At 44.4% G+C, this 21,060-nt stretch overlaps 2 protein-coding genes across 2 annotated transcripts in view; both read right to left on the bottom strand.

Moving 5' to 3' along the window:
- Nucleotides 1-9,189: 9,189 nt before the first annotated feature.
- The window catches only part of LOC118397112 (calpain-9-like), a 68,942-nt gene continuing 57,071 nt past the window's right edge, over nucleotides 9,190-21,060 (bottom strand). Inside the window, exon 22 of the transcript XR_008067678.1 lies at nucleotides 9,190-9,251. The gene's annotated coding sequence lies outside the window, so the exon portion shown is untranslated. The remainder of the gene's footprint in view (nucleotides 9,252-21,060) is intronic.
- The window catches only part of LOC118397110 (calpain-9-like), a 33,715-nt gene continuing 21,975 nt past the window's right edge, over nucleotides 9,321-21,060 (bottom strand). Inside the window, exons 10-21 of the mRNA XM_052467236.1 lie at nucleotides 20,720-20,958; nucleotides 20,359-20,438; nucleotides 19,929-20,051; nucleotides 19,807-19,843; nucleotides 19,638-19,712; nucleotides 19,499-19,544; nucleotides 18,701-18,762; nucleotides 14,604-14,672; nucleotides 13,087-13,165; nucleotides 11,084-11,200; nucleotides 10,942-10,994; nucleotides 9,321-10,031 (exon numbers count right to left, since the gene is read on the bottom strand). Coding sequence (XP_052323196.1) covers nucleotides 10,005-10,031; nucleotides 10,942-10,994; nucleotides 11,084-11,200; nucleotides 13,087-13,165; nucleotides 14,604-14,672; nucleotides 18,701-18,762; nucleotides 19,499-19,544; nucleotides 19,638-19,712; nucleotides 19,807-19,843; nucleotides 19,929-20,051; nucleotides 20,359-20,438; nucleotides 20,720-20,958 — 1,007 coding nt within the window. The 3' untranslated portion in view covers nucleotides 9,321-10,004. The remainder of the gene's footprint in view (nucleotides 10,032-10,941; nucleotides 10,995-11,083; nucleotides 11,201-13,086; nucleotides 13,166-14,603; nucleotides 14,673-18,700; nucleotides 18,763-19,498; nucleotides 19,545-19,637; nucleotides 19,713-19,806; nucleotides 19,844-19,928; nucleotides 20,052-20,358; nucleotides 20,439-20,719; nucleotides 20,959-21,060) is intronic.

Below are 21,060 nucleotides of genomic sequence, written 5' to 3'. Positions count from 1 at the left end.
CTTTTAGACTGAAATGGAGAAGGTCGAGCCAAAGCATGTGAAGCAATAAGCAAGTGTTTTTGGACTTCCATCCGACATGTGTTTGTATGAGTGGAGCATCTTCAGGCAACTCATCTATGGACGGTGAGTCTATGCACTCATCTAGAAGATGGCAAGATAGACTATGTGTTATTCATGAGCGTGGTGTGTGAAATGTGCAGAGGGCGTCGCTGATCAATGATTCTGTTGTCATTTTTTTCCCCCACACAAGTTCCCAGAATAACAACAACGAGGGGTATTATTTATTCAAGAGTCTCCAAACGTTTTACCACCAGAAAATATGTAAACAGATTGAAGCAGAGCGTTCCGACACGGATCGTGGGCAGTAGTGACGGAAATACACTGCTGTCACTGCAAACATCATCCTCTGTCGAACTGTATATAAACATGATTGATTTTCGTTTCTGTAGCCTGTTCCTCTCTACGTAAAGACGCCAATGGGAATATGGCAGGTGGGAGGAGGTGTGTGAGGGAGTGTGTGTGTGTGTGTGGGGGGTAAATGTCGTAAAATGTCACCGAGGCAGGCATGTTGTAGAATACATCGGTGTGTAAAATGACTGGGAATAGTGGGGATAACAACAATTAGTCAGCACTACAACGTCACCGATGAGGAACGTTCTGTACTCTGTCGGTGCTCAATCACAATGATTAATCCGTACAGATGGTCCATGGTAAACTCTGAGGTCATAACAATACCGCGTACATGTACCTACCTACACAGGAGAGCAGCAAGTGTTGCATTATATTAGAGGAAGGAGGTTCATAATCAGGGAAGTTATCAAGAAGATAGGACTGTCGGGCTATTATTGAGATCAATAGCATACCTTACATTTCACATTCTTATTGCACTGACTAACAACGACAACAACCACAACTACCATTAAGCTGTTTAAGAAAGGAAAAGGTCGTTGAATTGAGGGATAGTTGGCATGGACTGTGGCGGCAGGTAGCCTAGTGGTTAGATCGAATCCCCGAGCTGACAAGCTGACAATCTGTCGTTTTGCCCCTGAACAAGGCAGTGCCATAGGCCGCACTGTTCCTAGTCCGTAATTGTAAATACGAATTTGTTATTTACTGACTTGCCTAGTTAAATAAATAAAAAGCATCTGCAAACAGCAATTCCCATGTCATAAACACATCTGCACTGCAAGCTGAGGCTAGCTAGACATAAACAAGAAAAGCCAAGCTGTGTATAGTATGCATACATATATAATCAACGAGACTTTTCTATGTTATATAAAGGCTAAAACAAGACTACATCTCGGTTTTACAGACCAACCATGTGCTTACAATCCCTTTCTCACCACAATCCCTTTCTCACCACGTCTGCTGCATGTTTGTACAGCGTTGCGTTGCCGTGGAGATACAGTTCCAACACGCCTGACGTAGAGACGTAGAACTGTTGTCTTTTTTTGTTTTTGTTGCCTGGCAACCGGTTTCCGCAGTAACCAGTTCTTGAGTGACAGGGCAGGGGCAGAGCGGTAGTTGAGGCAGGAATAACATGGCTGACTGAAATGTAGCTTTTCCTCGCATCCACTCGTTTAACAGCTCATTTTGCGTGTTTTGACGTTTGTTTTATAGCCCTGCCATCTCCGTTTACAAATACGTTAATGGTTTTGCATGCATACATCTAACTTGTAGTCGTTTGAAGCGTCGGGAGATACTAGCTACAACAACGCAGCATAGCAAGCATTCTCGCTAGCCTAGCTACAGCAAGCTAAATTGTCCCCCAACTTGCTTTTCACGAGATTCCTCGTGGTTGCTACTCGTGGCTAGTTGGTTTGGTCGGGAATGAATGTCTGCAAAATAGTGTACATTGAAATAGTGTACATTGTTCTGCCTAGGATGTTAGCCATTCAGTTGTCATCTGCATCCAAGAGTTGTTAATACTAATTTTCATGCAATAAAATATGTTAGGGACATTTCTCCTGCTTTATAGAGGTGTGGTGGTTTTGAAGTTCATGCAGAAGTGTCGAATAAAAATCTGCTAGAAGTTACGTGGTGCAAAATGACTGAGGTCTTACGACATTGACTGCCACTTATTGCACAATATTGTTATCCAACATATGAATACTGCTATACCACAATAGTTGGCTATATTATTTGACTCATTCACCATTTTCTTGAGCAAATGACTGAGGCTGAACTGGTATTGTAAGCTACTCAGGGAAACCGGTTCTTAATAAAATACAAATCTCAAAATATATTTGATAAGAAAATTACCCACATTTTTGTTAGTTGTTTCTCATATGTGCCCTGTTTAGCCTGGTCCCACGATCTAGTATGGTTCTTTTATGGACCCATAACAACAGTCTAAAAGAGTTTTCTAAAACACACACACACACCTTGGATCAGCCTATGACCTGTTTGTGTGTACTAGAGACTTGCAACGTGGAAAACAAATCAGTATGAACCACCATGCAGTTTACTTTTTATTATTCTCCTAATGTTATAGTTTTACAGTATACTCCTTTTGGTATCTAGTGTACCAAAAGCATTTGAGACAGTCTCATTGATACCAGGTAGCCTAAATGCCAAATGTATAGCAATATACACCACAGGGGTGTTACAAGTGCTATATAAACCTGCATAACTGTTGAGATTTTACATTTTCTATCAGTGTCTGAGTTCATGCATTTTGCATTCCAGAGGTACTGAATTTGTAATGAACCAGTAGATCAGTCTTGTGCCTCAGTGTGGTTTGTTTCGCTTGTCCCTGCGTATTTTCGGGAAGCTGCTAATTTGCTAACATGAGGCCTGTGCCTGTTTCCTTGAGGGGCGGGGCATTTTTCCCCAGTCTTCCTGACCCAAATATTTGTTACCAGGCAACAGCCAGGCCCGTCCCACTCCAGAATGGTGTTGTTTACACCCCTTCTGTCTGCTCACCCCGACAACATTGCATAATCCTTCTCACAGACTTTCCCCACTGAAATAAGTTTGACCTGGATTTCTTTGCTCTCCAACACACCACAACCCCCACCCCCTCCTGTTAACCACAGAAATATAGCTAACTTTATCTCCAAAGTTCTCTCAACCTTTTCCTTCTCTGTCTGTTGCAGCTACTCACTTGGTTTGCGGGACAAAAGTTCTGCAGAATAGTTCAGGACTTTGAGGCAGGCAGGTTACGGGGCTATTGCTTGCTTTGTGGGTTAGCTCTTGGCTACACAGTTGTATGGCAGTACGTATTTTTCTGATATAAGGGAGAAACTCTGCCCCTACAACCTCTCCTTCTCTCCGTTCCTAGTCCGTTAAATCCAGTGATTATTTCTTGGCAGCATAGATGGGCCATTGCCTCAGCCTAAGCAAACATGACTTGTATTTGTTATATTAACTGGGATATAGCAGAAATGAATACCATTGGCCGCTTGAGCGAAACTTCTATGAGCTCACAATGACCCTCAAACTTTTGAACCTGTGGACTTCTCCTTTTTCTGTTTGTTAAAATCTGTTAACGTCCTCCTTTTTCTGGCTACAGTTGCTTTAATACATTTGTCAAACCATGATATATTACCACTATGTTGAACACTCCCCCTGTTTAGTGTTGACCTATTATTAAAACGTTGCAACTATCAGAGGTATGTACTGGGAAGAGTAACGTCTCTACCTCACACTTCCATAACTACAGTTAAGTAGGTATCATGTCTCCACACTCTGTTTATCTGGGGAGGGAGACGGGGAACCCCTGTCCACCTCTGTGTGGCGGTATCTCGCGAAACACTCAGTCGTGCCTGGAAACATCTGGAACGCCTGGGAGCAGAATGAGGTCATACCGCTACCTCCTTCCTGCACTCTCTCTCTCACTGTACAGCTGTCTGGGTTGTGTTATACTTGGACCACAGACCAGGGAGTGTAAAACAAAGGATTTGCAAGGGCTAGGACTGAAATAACTTGATTAACTAGACCTATCCTTCCTCTGCTCCTCCTGCGTCGCTCTGTGGTCAGTGTGTTCAGACAGACAAATAAACAGACAGCCAGGGTCATTAACTTTTACTTTCTCTTGTGGTAGATAATGAACTCAGAATGCTGGAGTGAGACAAGTGTTAAAGCAAATATTCACCTATTTTGAATGTTATATCGTTTTTGTGCATCTCTTAGTGATGCTCTATCGATTACCGGGGTAATTTCCTGTTTTCATGTGTATCCGAGCTATTCACCCTTCAAGCAGGCACAAATACAGCCAGGATGACGAGTTTTGTATAGTACGACCCCGGGAATCGATAGAACATGGCTCAGAGATGCACAAAAACAATATGACTTTCAAAATGGGGAAATGGATCAGCTTTAATATTGCGGATAGCTTGTAGGTTCTTCACAAAGAAAAGGAGAGCCTTGCACTCTAATTTTATATCCAACGTTTTTCGACAGACAAGCTGTCTTCATCAGGATATAATGACAAACACTGCGGGTCACTAATTTATATACTTTGAAAGGACACACACAGGTGTCTGTAATCATGGCAGGGTGTGGCTTGATTTCATTGGTTGATTTACAGATATAACTATAACATATAAAGACCATGAATGGATAACATACGATCATAGATACAATGTGGCTACATGGGCCTACAAACATTTACAATGAATAGCAAAAACACAATAAACACAAGAATGGCTTCAGATCAAAGTCTACGTTGGGACCGAAGGGAGCAAGATCCAGGCAGCCTCTCGTTTTAACAATAAATTGTCAAGGTCACCCTCTTTCCTAGGGAGGGTGACGTGTTTAATGCTGATAGAGCAAAGTGACAAAATATGTGGTTCGCTTCCAGAAAGTGGGCCGCAACTGGGTACGTCAAGTATTTGCAACTAATTGTAGGTTCTATCTATTTCATTGCTAACATACGTTTTAGTAAGAGCATATACAATAAATATAGACGGGATGCCTGTCAATACATTCCCGTGTCTATAATGGTCGACTGCGTAATTTTCCTTTTTTCAATTGACTTCCTTTTTTTGTCTGAGTGAATCCTTAGCCGTCAGCAGAAATGAGCATGGCTTGATCTATTGTATCATGCACTGCAAATGAGTTGGGTACCCAAAGTTAAATGCAATCAGTGGGTTTTAGTATTCCGCAGCTCTTCGTGACTCAGACAGCACGTCAAACCTAGCCTATTTTCAACAGGCCAACTGCCAGACAGGGAGGAAGAGATGGAGGAGAGGGTCGAATGCCAAAATGATTATTCCCCCCACTCACTTTTCTCTCGCTCACCGTGTCTCTTCGTCCATTTCATTTTCTCCTGATGTCTTTGTTTCAACCTATTTCTTGATCTCCATATTCCCCTACCTCCTCCCATTCTTACTTATATAAGGAATGCCCTATTTCTCAAGGCACTTTACAAGGAGGGAAATAGGGAGTGAGTGGGAGAGAGAGAGAGAAAATAAGAATTTAGAGACATTGGAGGAAAGATAGTTCAAATGAGATTGGATGGGAGAGAAAGAGATGATGTCAAGACAAAGAGTTCTGCATGTTCTTCCTTCATCCCCTCACCCCATCTCCACCGTCATTACCCATCTCACCCACACACACACACCCCCTTCTGCTTCTCATCCCTCACACATACACTCCCCTCTGCTCCTCACCCCTCTTATCCACACACTCCTCTCTGCTCCTTACCCCTCTCACCCATACACTCCCCTCTCCTGCTCAACCCTCACACATACTCTCCCCTCTGCTCCTCACCCCTCACATATACTCTGCTCCTTACCCCTCACACATACACTCCCCTCTGCTCCTCACCCCTCTTATCCACACACTCCTCTCTGCTCCTTACCCCTCTCACCCATACACTCCCCTCTCCTGCTCAACCCTCACACATACTCTCCCCTCTGCTCCTCACCCCTCACATATACACTCCCTTCTGGGCCTCACCCCTCACACATACACCCCTTCGGCACATCACCCCTTACCCCCACACTCCTCTGCTCCTCACCCACACACTCACTTCTGCTCCTTACCCCTCACACTCCCCTCTGGGCTTCACCCCTCACCCACACACTCCCTCTGCTCCTTACCCCTCACCCACACACTCCCCTCTGCTCCTTACCCCTCACCCACACACTCCCTTCTGCTCCTTACCCCTCACCCACACACTCCCCTCTGGGCTTCACCCCTCACCCACACACTCCCCTCTGGGCTTCACCCCTCACCCACACACTCCCCTCTGGGCTTCACCCCTCACCCACACTCCCCTCTGGGCTTCACCCCTCACCCACACACTCCCCTCTGGGCTTCACCCCTCACCCACACACTCCCCTCTGGGCTTCACCCCTCACCCACAATCCCCTCTGCTCCTCACCCCTCTTACCCCCACACTCCTCTGCTCCTCACCCACACACTCCCTTCTGGTCCTTACCCCTCACACTCCCCTCTGGGCTTCACCCCTCACCCACAATCCCCTCTGCTCCTATACCCTCACCCACACACTCCCTTCTGGTCCTTACCCCTCACCCACACACTCCCCTCTGGGCCTCATCCCTCACACTCCCCTCTGGGCTTCACCCCTCACCCACAATCCCCTCTGCTCCTAAACCCTCACCCACACACTCCCTTCTGGTCCTTACCCCTCACCCACACACTCCCCTCTGGGCCTCATCCCTCACAATCCCCTCTGCTCCTCACCCCTCATCCACAGACTCCCCTCTGCTCCTCACCCACACACTGCTTTTGCATTATACTCCTCACCCAACCTCTTTTACAACTCACCCCTCTTACAACTTTGCACCTACACACTTAAAAATAAGAACCTAAAAGGGTTCTTCAGCTGTCCTCAGGAGAACCCATCGAATAACCCCTTTTGGTTCCACGTAGAACCCTTTACACAGAGGGTTCTACATGGAACCCACATATGATTCTACCTGGAACCGAAAAGGGTTTTCCTATGGGGAAAGCCGAATAACCTTTTTGGAACCCTTTTTGTTAATCGTGTACCCCTCTCCCCCCATCTCTGATCCTCACCCCCATTCCTCCTCTGCTACAGTCTCACTGCTTCTGCATCAACCTACTCACTGGGCCAACATAGCCATGCAAACCAGGGCTTGGAAATCATACCGCAGCACAAGGATGACCTTAAACTGTTAACCTAAACGTGACAGTGCATTTACTTCTGAGCAGGGAAACACGACTCCAACCCTGGAGGGCTGCAGTGTCTGCATCCTTCCATCTTTACCTTTTAGACACCGACTGATTTAGACACGGGAAAAACAGATGTTCATATTTAGGACATTGACTTGCATTGGTTTTGGCCCACAAAAGGCTTAAGGGAGCAATTCTGTGGCCTAAATGCTCCCTGGAGACAGTGGTCAGCTAAACAAAAACCAAAGCATGGATTACTGTTTTACCTTGTCCATAGACTGCTGACAGGGTAAGGAAAACAATATGTAATTTGGCTGAATTATCCCTTTGTAACAGGGTTGTATATACCAGCGAAGTGAATGATGTGACTTTAGTACGGTTTAAATACTGATTTGGCTTGTGATGCAACATTTAAAAAAATGGGCTAATCCTGACTATGAAGAAGAATAAATTCATTTGTAGCTACTCAGTCAAATGTAGTTGTCAAAATATTTACATGATCTTGTCAAAGTTTTACTCAAGTGAAAGCATCTATGACCACATGCTTTTCTTACAGACTGTTAAATCATGTTATTATCTGCTTGACATTTCACAATTAGTTGTTGTTTCAACTAGCAGTCAGTGACTGTGGCACACCGGTCACTTTTACAGCACAATTTCTAGTAAATTGCCAAGGATATAGGTGAAGGTCTGACGAATAAATAGCAACAGAGTGATGAGAAAGAGAAGACAGAGAGGAGGCGTACAGTAAATGTAGATACGTCTCTCTGCGTCTCAAATCACCTCTTCTGGTAAATCATACACTCTGTGTCCCATGCCAACACACATCCTTAAATACATCACTATGACGACTGAGATAGGCGTAACCTCATCACATTATGCCTGACCAAGTAAACCTGGGCTAAATTAGCAGCTTGGCAGTCTCCGTATGCACCCCCCCCTCCCCTCCCCAGCCACCACGGCTGTACAGACGAAAACACCCCCACACTGCACCACAACTCCAGCACTATTCCTGTAGCCTCTCCTGCCACTACGGCACAGAAATAACAGCACCTCCAAGAACAGACGCCAAGCCGATGTCATAGCATCACAGTCAGCACCTCACAGGAGGTGGGGGGGGAGTGCTGGATACCTCCATTATCTTGCTGGCTTGAACTGATTCAGCCTCTACGTTGTGTGTGGTTTTTTTGTATTTGTTTTTTTTAGTGGAAAGAGAAACAGAGAGGAGTACCCCATCCTGATACATGTGTATTATGTCTGCTGGGCCCAGCCTGGGCAAGACCACTGCTGTCACACTAACTCACCTATGTATGTATGTATGTATGTATGTATGTATGTATGTATGTATGTATGTATGTATGTATGTATGTATGTATGTATGTATGTATGTATGTATGTATGTATGTATGTATGTATGTGTATGTGTGTGTGTGTGTGTGTGTGTGTGTGTGTGTGTGTGTGTGTGTGTGTGTGTGTGTGTGTGTGTGTGTGTGTGTGTGTGTGTGTGTGTTCTCCCACTTACTTATACTTATTTTCCACCATAATTTGCAAATAAATTAATTAAAAATCCTACAATGTGATTTTCTGGATTTTTTTTCTTCTAATTTTGTCTGTCATAGTTGAAGTGTACCTATGATGAAAATTACAGGCCTCTCATCTTTTTAAGTGGGAGAACTTGCACAATTGGTGGCTGACTAAATACTTTTTTGCCCCACTGTATGTATGTATGTATGTATGTATGTATGTATGTATGTATGTATGTATGTATGATCTGTCGACTATCCCCCCTTTCTGTCCTGAGGTGGATGGACTGTTGCCATGGGCAACCTGTGTGTAGTTACCTAAAGATGAACAGGAAGCTGTGTCTGAGCAAAGCTTCTATTTATAGGAGCATCAGGAGAAAGGACAAGAGCATACATGCTTGTGTGTTTTTGTGACTTTGAGAGCACACAGGGTAACAGTGGGAGAAGGAGGCAGATTGTGAGACGGAGTTACTAGAGAGAGCGCGAGGGAGGGCGCAAAGGAGGGAGGGAACAAAGGAGGGAGGGAAGTAGCGGAGGAGGCGGCAAGTGCGTGTTGATGCTGTACGTGGCGTCAGTATGATAAGTATAGAGACGGTGTGTGCTGCGCGGTTGAGACATCACCTTCACTCCCTCACCAGGGCAGGCCGTACTCACCGTGTATGTGAGGCTGGGCTGTATTTATAAACACAGAAATAATTTTACATTATCGAAGCAGATTTTTATTTTGGGATACATTTTATGATAATTTTCAACAGTTTAACTACATTTTCACTATTTAAAAGTCAAACGATGAAAGAGGGAACATGAATACTTGGCTGTAATACTGAATATATATAACAGGAATACTGGAAATACTTAGCTGAAATAGCTGATATACACTGAGTGTAGATTAGTTGGAGGAGACAGGTGAAAGAAGGATCTGTAAGCCTTGAGACTGAGACATGGATTGTGTAATATGTGCCATTCAGAGGTTGAATGGGCAAGACAAAAGATTGAAGTGCCTTTGAACGGGGTATGGTAGTAGGTGCCAGGTTGGAGGGGGTGTAACTCCATGTAAATACATGTAAAGCACTATAACACAATATGGCAGTAGAGAGTGACAGCGCTGTACATTATAGTAGAATATAATGTGCTGTGTGACATCGTCATCGCATACTGCTTTGAGGCTGTTATTCCGACACTGCTAATGTGACAGTTCCTATAGCAGCGGGGTATCGTATGCTGACAAAGGCCAGGGGATGTTTGTGTGTGTGTTGTGTGGACGAGGGCGGCCGCGGAGGCATGATGTTATGGAGGCATGATGTGATCATATGTTCCTGGTCAGATAGAATTCCCCTGCAGTGCCCACGCAGGAACCCCCTTTACAGAGCACTCTCACACGGTCAGGAGTCGGAGCAGCCACTGTAAAAGAACAGCAACTATTCAGGGTTAGAGGGCATTAGTAAGGGTATAGTCTGTATTAGAGGTGGGGTCAGGGTCAAGGTACTGTATAAGTTAGGTTTGAGGATATGGTCTGGCACAGGACAGGTTAGGGTTATGGTTCATGGTTACCGTCGAGATATAGGGTTATGGCTAGGGTTAGGGTTGAACCACGATGTGGACATTAAGCTAGGTTTAGGGTTAGGGTTGTGGTTTAGGCTAGGGTTAGGGTTGAACCAGGATGTGGACATGAAGCTAGGTTTAGGGTTAGGGTTGTGGTTTAGGCTAGGGTTAGGGTTGAACCAGGATGTGGACATGAAGCTAGGTTTAGGGTTAGGGTTGTGGTTTAGGCTAGGGTTAGGGTTGAACCAGGATGTGGACATGAAGCTAGGTTTAGGGTTAGGGTTGTGGTTTAGGCTAGGGTTAGGGTTGAACCAGGATGTGGACATGAAGCTAGGTTTAGGGTTAGGGTTGTGGTTTAGGCTAGGGTTAGGGTTGAACCAGGATGTGGACATGAAGCTAGGTTTAGGGTTAGGGTTGTGGTTTAGGCTAGGGTTAGGGTTGAACCAGGATGTGGACATGAAGCTAGGTTTAGGGTTAGGGTTGTGGTTTAGGCTAGGGTTAGGGTTGAACCAGGATGTGGACATGTAGCTAGGGTTAGGGTTAGGGTTGTGGTTTAGGCTAGGGTTAGGGTTGAACCAGGATGTGGACATGAAGCTAGGTTTAGGGTTAGGGTTGTGGTTTAGGCTAGGGTTAGGGTTGAACCAGTATGTGGACATGAAGCTAGGTTTAGGGTTAGGGTTGTGGTTTAGGCTAGGGTTAGGGTTGAACCAGGATGTGGACAGGGCTCGGGACAGGGTTTTGGTTGATTTTACGGTCAAGGAGGACTCACGGCATTGATTTCTACGCCTTTGATCTCTGGGTTGCTCTCTGATTTAAGCAAGGCTGGGGAGAAGGGACACAAACAAACACAATATCATAACCTGCTACAAAATAGAACACACCTAAGTGTTTGTGTGTGTGTGTTGAAATACCAAATAGCTTGCGCAGCCTGGAGACACAGGCCACAAAGCCATGGAAAGGCAGGTGCAGCTCCCCAGAGCCAAACCTCTCCCACAGCAGCTGTATGACCTGGCCATCACACTGCACACCTAGCAGAGAGGAGAGGAGAGAATGATGAGGCAGGGATGAGAGGGAAGGAGAGAGAAATGTGTTATTATCCATTCAAGAGTGGAGTCCCTGCTGAAAAATAAAAAGCATAAACCAGCATGCATTTCAAGCTGGTCCGTGCTGTTCTGATGCTGGTCATTCTGGTCTGACCAGCATGGTCTGACTTAGGGATGGGCAACTCCAGTCCTCTGGGCCTGATTGGTGTCACACTTTTGCTCCAGCGAACACACTGGACTCCTATAGTCAACTAATCACTAATCAGGCTAGAATGCAATTTCTTTATTCAGCTGTATTTGCTAGGAATGGGGGAACAAGTGTTCCACCACTCCGGCCTCCTCGGACTGGAGTTGCCCATCTCTGGTTCTAGCTGGTCATGCTGATCCCACAATGCTGGTGACCAAGCTGGTCTATGCCTGTCCAGCATGGTCTAGCTCCCTCAAACTCAATCCTGGACCTCGAAGCCAGTTCCACTATGTCTTTTCATTGTTCCCCTCTAATCAGAGACGGATTTAGACCTGGGACACCAGATCGGTGCAATTATCAGGAAGAACAAAAAAACAGCAGGCTCCAGACCTCATGGGGTAAGAGTTGAACACCCCTGATCTAGCTGGTCTGACCAGCATCCCACTAAGCACGGACCGACATTGACTGGTTTTAGACGTAGATTTTTGGTCCGGTCCAGACCAAATCTGATCCAATCATAGATGCCTATGTTTGGTTCAGATTTGGTCGGTCCAGACCAAATCTGATCCAATCATAGATGCCTATGTTTGGTTCAGATTTGGTCCGGGTCGGACCAGCCTTTATTTGGCTCAACTTTTGACCAATCAGATCAGCTCTGAAAAAAATCTGATGTGAAAAGATCTGATCAGTCAAACCAATCCAATCTGTTAGTTGTTCCAGTTTAGATGGTTTGGTCGTCTCATTTATTCATCTTTCTAACCCTGGCAGTCATTCTGAATGCAGATTGTGGGTGAAGCCACTGTGTTATGGGGAAAAACTACGCCCTCAATGTATGATATCTGTAATGTATTGTCTTAAATGATTATGCACTGTGATGCTGGTACGCCTGCTCCCTCCAACGCTCGACGTCACCGGTCCCTTCAGATAGCCCTCAGTAATAAGGCAGCATTCTGCAACGTCCACGCAGGGAGTTAGGAAGCAGGTGCAGAAGGTGAGTTTAATAATGAAAGAATACGAAACAGCGAGAAGCGTGCCGAACGTGTGAGAACTGCTGCTTGGCGACCGAGGCTTACTGAGGGCTGTATGAAGGGAGAGTAATAAGGGTGGTATTGAAGGTCAGGTGTTCTTAACGACAGGGAGCAGGTGTGCGCAGTGATGGTTGCCAGGACTGGTGGTTAGTAGACCGACGTCGCCGGAGGGAGAGAGCAGGTGTGACAATACCAGTATCATCAGCATAAACTGGTCACCAGCATATCAGCATCAAAATGTCCAAAACACAACGACGGCTGGTCACTAGCAAACCCAGCAGCATGTGCTGGTCTATGCTGTTTTTTGTTCAGCAGGGGTGGAGTGTGAAATGTAAACAAGGATATGAAAGTGAGGTAGTGAGGGTATGGCAGGGTTCTCTCCCCAGAGAATATGAGTGGCGCTGCGGACTTGCTACGCCACTGTGTAAAACTTGATTTGTTATCGTTTAAGGACAGGCATCGCACCCATAGGGTATTGTTTTCCGCTTAAGATTGCAGGAAATGGGCGTTACAGAAACACAAACATTTCCCCCCCCGCCGTACTCCGCAGCACCACCTTGTTAAAAAATCCCGGAGTAAACTCTGAGTTAGAGATTGAGTTAGGGAGTGAGGATAAGAGGCAGAAACAGAGAAAGAGATTGTGTGTGTGTACACACCAGCAGCCTGGAGGGCCAGACTAAGCTCAAAGGGGCTCATAGTCCCTGAAGAGTCCTGATCAAACTTGAAGAAGATGGACTGAAAGAGAGAGAGAGGTCAATGAAGGATGGTTGAGTAGCTGTAGCCTAACCTGCAAATACAGAAAATGCGCTGTACAGTTCCCTTTTCTCTTATGAATTCATTTCTCTTTATTAAACTCGCCCACCCTTCCTTCATCCACGCAATATTTCATGACAATAAACCCGCCAGTGGGATATGAGTCGATCTGCGCATCACTAGTGTGCATATCAGACAGAAAAATTATTTCCTGGTCTATTTAAGTTGGTAACCCGTTTATAATAGCAATAAGGCACCTCTGGGGTTTGTGGTATATTGCCAATATAAGACAGCTGTATCCAGGCATTCTGCTTCACGTTGTGCCTAAGAACGTCAATATACCACAACCCCTCTGGCCTTATAGGGCTCCAACAGGCCACGCCCCTCTGTTGTTATTGTTCTGGATCCGACACACCCATGACACACCCGATCTCGCCACCTCCCGCCTGCCTTCCATCTTTGAGGACATGTATATTTCCAGCGTTAAGAGTTGTCACTAATATATTGTCTGAGAAGGTTTGACAGACGCAATCAATATGGTATAGGCACCACCTTGCCCTTCGATAGGCTATGAGGAAGATTCACCTTATTGCTTATATCAATCAAATCCTCTCAGATCTCCACAAGTGCATAGGGTCGATTTGGGATTGGCCGAGGTGTTGCGTTTCTAATTTCTGTTAGCTAGTTAAGTGGTCCAGTGTTTTGTCCCAGACTGTAACCCTCACTCCGGAGTCTAACTGATGCATTTTACTACGCAAAGGCGTTTTCCCACGTCTCGTGTAGCCAATATAAGGGTGACAGTCACAGTAAGCACACACATACAAGCAACAATACACGCAACATCAGTTATTTTAATTTAAAAAATTAACATTGTCCGTTTTACGAACGGAAAATGTACAAAACGTGTAAAACAGTGAAATATACAACTCAGACTCATCCTCTGGCTTCAAAACATAACTCCAAACTCTTGCGGTAATTCCGTGGTTGTTGATCGCGTTAGAACTGACCCAGGGTCTATTTTTGTGGTGGCAGAAATGCTAAGGCTCATGTTTAGTGTAGTTTTTGGTGCTCTTTGAAACTCGGAACTGACGGTAAAAACACGACTTCTCAGCACAAAGGTTGATACATTCAAAACGGATTTGCACTACATCAACATACGAATGGTTTTGCAATCTTGGGAGAAAATACAAGGTCTACGTTGCACAGTAATATCCCTATTGCTGATATTTAATACCACCATGGTAACGAGGATTGAGAATTCAGTTCCGGAATCACTTGTTGCTTAACACATTGGGGCTTGTCCCTTAAGCAGTCAATCAATCACATTTATTCATAAAGCCCTTTTAACATCAGCAGATATCACAAAGTCTTAACAGAAAACCCAGCCTAAAACCCTAAACGGCAAGCAATGCAGTCGTACCTGCAGACTGCGAAGAGAGGCCAGCACAGGCTCTGTCTGCTCTCGGGTCAGACTGCTACGCCCCCCAGTCTGACAGGTGGGTTAGGGATCGCTCTCAGACACAGACAGAGGTACTCAAAAGTGCCAGGGCCCGTATCCACAAAGCATATCAGAGTATGAGTGCCGATTGTTCCGTGTCCCAGAAAGAAAAGAACATTTAAAAAAACTGTCGCTCAAACAGAAGAGGGAACTAACAAAAGTCACTGACGATCCAAACAAGACAGGTGGGGTTTTAGGAGGGGTTCTGAAAGACACTCATGGAGGTGTCCACTGAAAGTTGACGAGCAACAACTGGGACGGAAAAGACACTCACCATGAGCGGCCCGCTAAATTTGCCCAAGAAGAGGCAAACAAAATAAAACCCCACACCAAACTTAGGCCGGAAGCAAACCAAAAAGTGGTACAAAACGGAAACAGGGAAGATCAGATTAAGGATAGGTTTATTTGGAGAGAAAAAAAATAGGGAGTGCCAACTAAAAGGTGTTAACCCTCCACATCTCTCAAGCCAAGTGCAGTAATGGGCCAGCAGCTCTAAAATATCACTTGTTCCAGTACAGGTGAAACACCTGGTTAACAAGATGACAAGCCAGCACAGGTGTAAAACATACTGATTAATGAGGTGACACCATTAGGTGTGGCCATTGTGCTAACTTCCAACCTCGAAACATAAATGGGAAAACCAAAGCCTGTAACACCTTCCCCCCTTAAGACAACAAATATATCCTATATTTTTGTTGGACAAGTTTGCTCACAACCAACAGAAAACCACTTCCATATCACAACATGATTGACTTAAATGCGTCTCTACTTAAACAAGTCACCTTCTCCAATATAAACATGCTATCTACTGGCTATCAATACTTAAATACAAGACCAAAAAAAAAATACATATAATATATATATATATATATATATTTTTTTAATATATTTTATATATATATAAAATATATAAAAATATATATATATAATATTTTTATATATTTTATATATATATAAAATATATAAAAATATAAAATATATATATATATTTTGAGAAACAGAGGTAAAATCACATGCATTTCTATTACTCTCCTCCCCTTGGAATGAGCTCTGCCAAAACAAATCTCCAATACAGCAAAATGTGGAGTCAAATAAAATGTTGGCAAGGGCTACACACTGGCTAAATATACAACGTATGGACTGCCTACCCTTGAAAGGTAATCAGCAACCAAGTTGTCTGATTTCAACAGGAAACTCCTGCAATATGAGACTCCGGCGAAGGAGTCAATGATTCACGGAGCTCGTCTTTTGCAACAAAACGACAGGGTTACAATCGGTATAGACCACCAGAGGTGGAGACCGATACATAAACCTTGAAGTGCTGAAGAGCCGGTTCCCCAAGCAAGCGTCTTTTTTCAATTAGTCAAGTACTGTTTTTGATGTGAGGCCAATTGCTTTGAAAAAGGGTGCTCATTCTCCAGACCACGTAGCACAATATGCATGAGCCTTTGAAAAGTGGCTCCAGCATTTTGTAACCCAAACGGGAAAACAAACCATCAGGTGTGATAAAAGCAGACAGCTCTTTGGTGTGCTCGGTTTAGAGGGACCTGCCAATATCCCTCCAGCAGATTGAACTTGCTAACGTACTTAGCAGCGCCAACACGGTCCACACAATCGTCGACTCTGGGCAAGGGGAGGAGTCCGACTTAATTGTTGTCCGACTTAGTTGTCGGAAACAAAACCGCAGAGACCCATCTGCAATGCCGTGTTCAAACATAAAATCCAACTCACTGAGGAGTTTCTTTCTCTTTTCAGGATTTACTCGATAGTCATGTTGTTTGATTGGGGCAGAGTCCCCAATGTCAATGTCAATGTCTGGCACACCTGAGAATAAACCCTGATATTCCAAAAGCAGTGCAACAATGTTGACTTTTTCCTCCAGAGACAAGTGTGCCAAAAAGACATCAAGGTTATCTAGAATCTGAGTTACTCCGCCATCCCACGGGCACAGGGTATATTGGGCTTTCCTCATGCTCTTGACTATAGTCAACAGTGACAGCAGTGGCAACAGGTCGAACATCACTACCGGTTTCCACCGACTTCTCACGCCGGATGGTAACGGGGGTAGTATGGTTTTAATATGTTGACATGACCCAGCCAGGGTTTCTTCCTGCGCTCCAGTGTGGCAATGATGTAATCCAGATTGCCATTTCTTTTTTACTATGGAGTAATGGCCTGAAAAGCAAGCTTGCACGTTGACCCCAGAATAGGAAACAAAACCAGAACTTAGTCACCCACACTGAAAGTGCAGTTTAGGGCCTTTCTATCATACCAAAACTTTCATTTTCATTTTCATTTGCGCCTTCTCCCAATTCTCACTGGCAAACTCACAGGCGAGGTGCAATCTGTATCAATAACTGCTAACGTGCTCTAGCAAATTTGTTTTTCTGTTTAAGGTGTTGACTTGCAACAACCTCACTCTGAGTAAGCTCAAAGATTCCTAAACAACCTTCTGTGCTGTGTCTTTCTCAAACTCAAAGCTCATGTCATTAAACGTCAGAGTGATGTACAATGTGAAACCGTACAGATGTGCGGTCTTCTACAGCTACAGTGGCTTGCGAAAGTATTCACCCCCCTTGGCATTTTTCCTATTTTGTTGCCTTACAACCTGGAATTAAAATGGATTTTTTTGAGAGTTTGTATCATTTGATTTACACAATATGCCTACCACTTTGAAGATGCAAAATATGTTGTATTATGAAACAAACAAGACAAAAAAAAGGAACTTGAGCGTGCATAACTATTCACACCCCCAAAGTCAATACAAAGTATTTGTAGAGCCACCTTTTGCAGCTGCAAGTCTCTTGGGGTATGCTTGGCACAACTAGCCACTGGGATTTTTGCCCATTCTGCAAGGCAAAACTGCTCCATCTCCTTCAAGTTGGATGGGTTCTGCCGGTGTACAGCAATCTTTAAGTCATACCACAGATTCTCAATTGAATTGAGGCCTGGGCTTTGACTAGGCCATTCTAAGACATTTAAATGTTTCCCCTAAAACCACTCGAGTGTTGCTTTAGCAGTATGCTTAGGGTCATTGTCCTGCTGGAAGGTGAACCTCCGTCCCGGTCTCAAATCTCTGGAAGACAAACAGGTTTCCCTCAAGAATTTCCCTGTACTTAGCACCATCCATCATTCCTTCAATTCTGACCAGTTTCCTCGTCCCTGATGAAAAACATCCCCAAGGCATGATGCTGCCACCACCATGGTGGGATGGTGTTCTCGGGGTGATGAGAGATGTTGAGTTTGCGCCAGACATAGCGTTTTCCTTGATGGCCAAAAAGCTACATTTCTGTCTCATCTGACCAGAGTACCTTCTTCCATATGTTTGTGGAGTCTCCCACATGCCTTTTGGCAAACACTATTTTTTCTTTAAGCAATGACTTTTTTCTGGTCACTCTTCTGTAAAGCCCAGCTCTGTGGAGTGTACGGCTTAAAGTGGTCCTATGGACAGATAATCCAATCTCCGCTGTGGAGCTTTGCAGCTCTTTCAGGGTTATCTTTGGTCTCTTTTTGTTGCCTCTCTGATTAATGCCCTCCTTGCCTGGTCCATTAGTTTTGGTGGGCGGCCCTATCTTGGCAGGTTTATTGTGGTGCCATATTCTTTCCATTTTTTTAATAATGGATTTAATGGTGTTCCATTTCACTTCACCAATTTGGACTATTTTGTGTATGTCCATTACATGTAATCCAAATAAAAATATATTTAAATTACAGGTTGTAATGCAACAAAATAGGAAAAAACGCCAAGGGGATGACTACTTTTGCAAGGCACTGTAAGCTATATTTAACAGAGGTGACACCCATTCGATGTGGCCAATATTCTAATGAGCTAACATCCAACCTCGCTGATTTAGGATCAGATTAGCCTTTTAGATCATAATCAATAAGATTATATGGACGGATCCTAGATCAGCAGATCTACTATGAATATGCTTTGTGGATACGGGTCCTGGCAAGAAAAACAAAGCCTGTGAGATGTAAGGGGAAACGCTGTGACAACTGGCCAAATAAAAGGATACTTCCTCTCCAAAGATGAGCTGTCTGCATGTCTCCAGTGGCAGCTGGTAGTCTTTCTCCAGAACTGAGAGAGAGGGAGAGAGGGGAGGGGTGAACGAGGCAGAGGATTGTAATGGTATACTAGCTATGAGGTTTTGCCTAGAAAAGTAATCTGTTTCCCCAAAAAATGTGTCTCTTACTACTCTGCTCCCACCTACTGGCTTTTACTGGTACTGCTGTGTACAAATATTCCCAGCAACATGCAATAGTGGTAGCCTTCATTGCAGCAGTTTAAAGAGTTCTGCAACATGGTTTGACTAAATTAACATATCACCTTGTAATGACAACCTGAGTTCATTAAACCCCCTAAGGTTGATGTCAACGGAAATCTAATTAGCATAATAATAACAAATCCCCCATAGAAATCTGTCAGTTTAAGCTAGAGATAAATGTTTTTGCATTGGATGCGTCTCAATCCACCACATTCGCCTACGTCGCCCTTCCTCATCTGAGCCAATCTGACAACGTCTGTCTATAGCGTCCAAACAGTTTGGGCTGCCCAATAATATGACTCTCACAAACACATACATGGCGGTTGTTATGCTCTAGGACGCCCACAGGCCACACAAGATTCATCGTTTAGCTGTTGTTTCATGTCGTGAATCTGTTATTCAACGTGTTTGTATTGAACAATAGCAGTAAGGCTAAAAAAATGTATATTTTTTCATTTTGAATATATTTTTGGGATACTTCAAGGGGTCTTAAACCCCCCTCCGGATTAGACAGGGCTTAGACACTTATGGGTTCATGAATGATCTAACCTGAGTTAACCAGCTTCATGAACTCCTTAGCATTCAGCTTGTCATCCTGCCAGGGAGAGAGAACAGGAGGTTAAGACTGTCTAAGGGAGACATTTATCTACTGTGGTTCAGTTAGATTTAGAGATGAGAGAATTCCTACCGGGCCCGCCACCTCATCAAAGGTCTTCTGTACTCTCTTGCGATCCTCTGGCAAGACTGGTGGCATTGACATTACCTGTGAAGGACACACACACACACACAGACAGTTGGCTTGGTGAACTGGAGAGCAGGACTGCAGTAGAAGTAGACTTCAGTAAGGTTTAACTCACCATGAGGAAGCCAGTGGAGCAAGTGAAGTCTTGTGTCCTGGAATACAAGGAGGAGCACCATCAGTCTGTTACTAATTATCTTCATCATCATCATCACCCCCCCACCACCCTCCTCTCCGTACCCCAGATTGTTGCCAGTCTTGGAGTAGACGCGGAGGAAGAATTCCGCAGGCACGTTGGGCCTGTAGGTGGAGGCCAGGATCACGTAGTTTCCCGGGTCCAGCCTCACCTTCCTCCACACAGCCCTACGGTGACAAAAGAAGAAGACAACCTCTATGGGAGTAAAAAAAATGAATGAAAGTATATATGGAGGTCCCTTTATATTTGTGGTTTTTGTATTTTTCTTTGTGTGTTCCCTATACTCCTGCCTTGATTGTAGTATCTGTGTAATTGCTTGGTCTTGTTATGCAGGGCTCTCTTGAAAGGGAGACATTGGTTTCAATGGGACTCCTCTGCCTAAATAAAGGCTCCAAAGAAAATCTAATAATAAGTATATTGACTGTTTTCATAAAAATGTGACATATTTGCAGTAAAGACTGGCTACTGAAGTACCTGAGGGGCTGGTACTTCCCAGAGCGCCCCACAGGGTGCTGGTTAGAGAAGAAACTCTGGTCCAAACACAGGCCCTGGAGCTACGAGAGTGGGAGGGTAGAGGAGAGAGAAAACGGCAGAGGTAGAAAATATGGAGTAAAGGAGATGGTGGAGAGAGAGAGGGAGCAGCGACCATGGTTGGTCGATTTAAAAGTGTAGTCTAACTAAAGTAAATAGTTGTGTTTTTCAAATACTTTACTACAAAATACTCACCTCTGGAGGAACCTGCAGATACAGGAAAGACATCATATTAACTGAAAATGTAGAACGTTCACATTCACAGCACATACAATTGACAACACATTCTCTCTCTCTCTCTCACCCTGTAGATGTGAAAGGCGATGTGGAGAAAGTTAATTTTATTCCTCTTTCTCCGGTCTTTCTGCAGTACTTCCACCAGCACGGTGCACTGCTTTGCTTTCTTCTTCTGCTTCTCTGCCACCATCTTCTCCTCCGGGGTCATCTCTTCATCCTCATCTTCATCATCATCATCATCATCTTCTTCTTCCTTGTCCTGCTCGGCAAGGACAAGCTGGAACTGGGGATTCTTCCAGAATGATCCTACGAGAGAGAGAGAGGGATAGTTAGATAACGGGGGTAGAGAAAGGTTTGATGAAAAGGAAAGGAGCAAATTAAATGACAAACATTATGCCATTGGAACGA

Source organism: Oncorhynchus keta, chromosome 18, assembly GCF_023373465.1.
Source record: "Oncorhynchus keta strain PuntledgeMale-10-30-2019 chromosome 18, Oket_V2, whole genome shotgun sequence".
NCBI lineage: Eukaryota > Metazoa > Chordata > Actinopteri > Salmoniformes > Salmonidae > Oncorhynchus > Oncorhynchus keta.
Note: the sequence above shows the minus strand (reverse complement) of the source record. Positions and strands in the feature narration are given on the sequence as shown.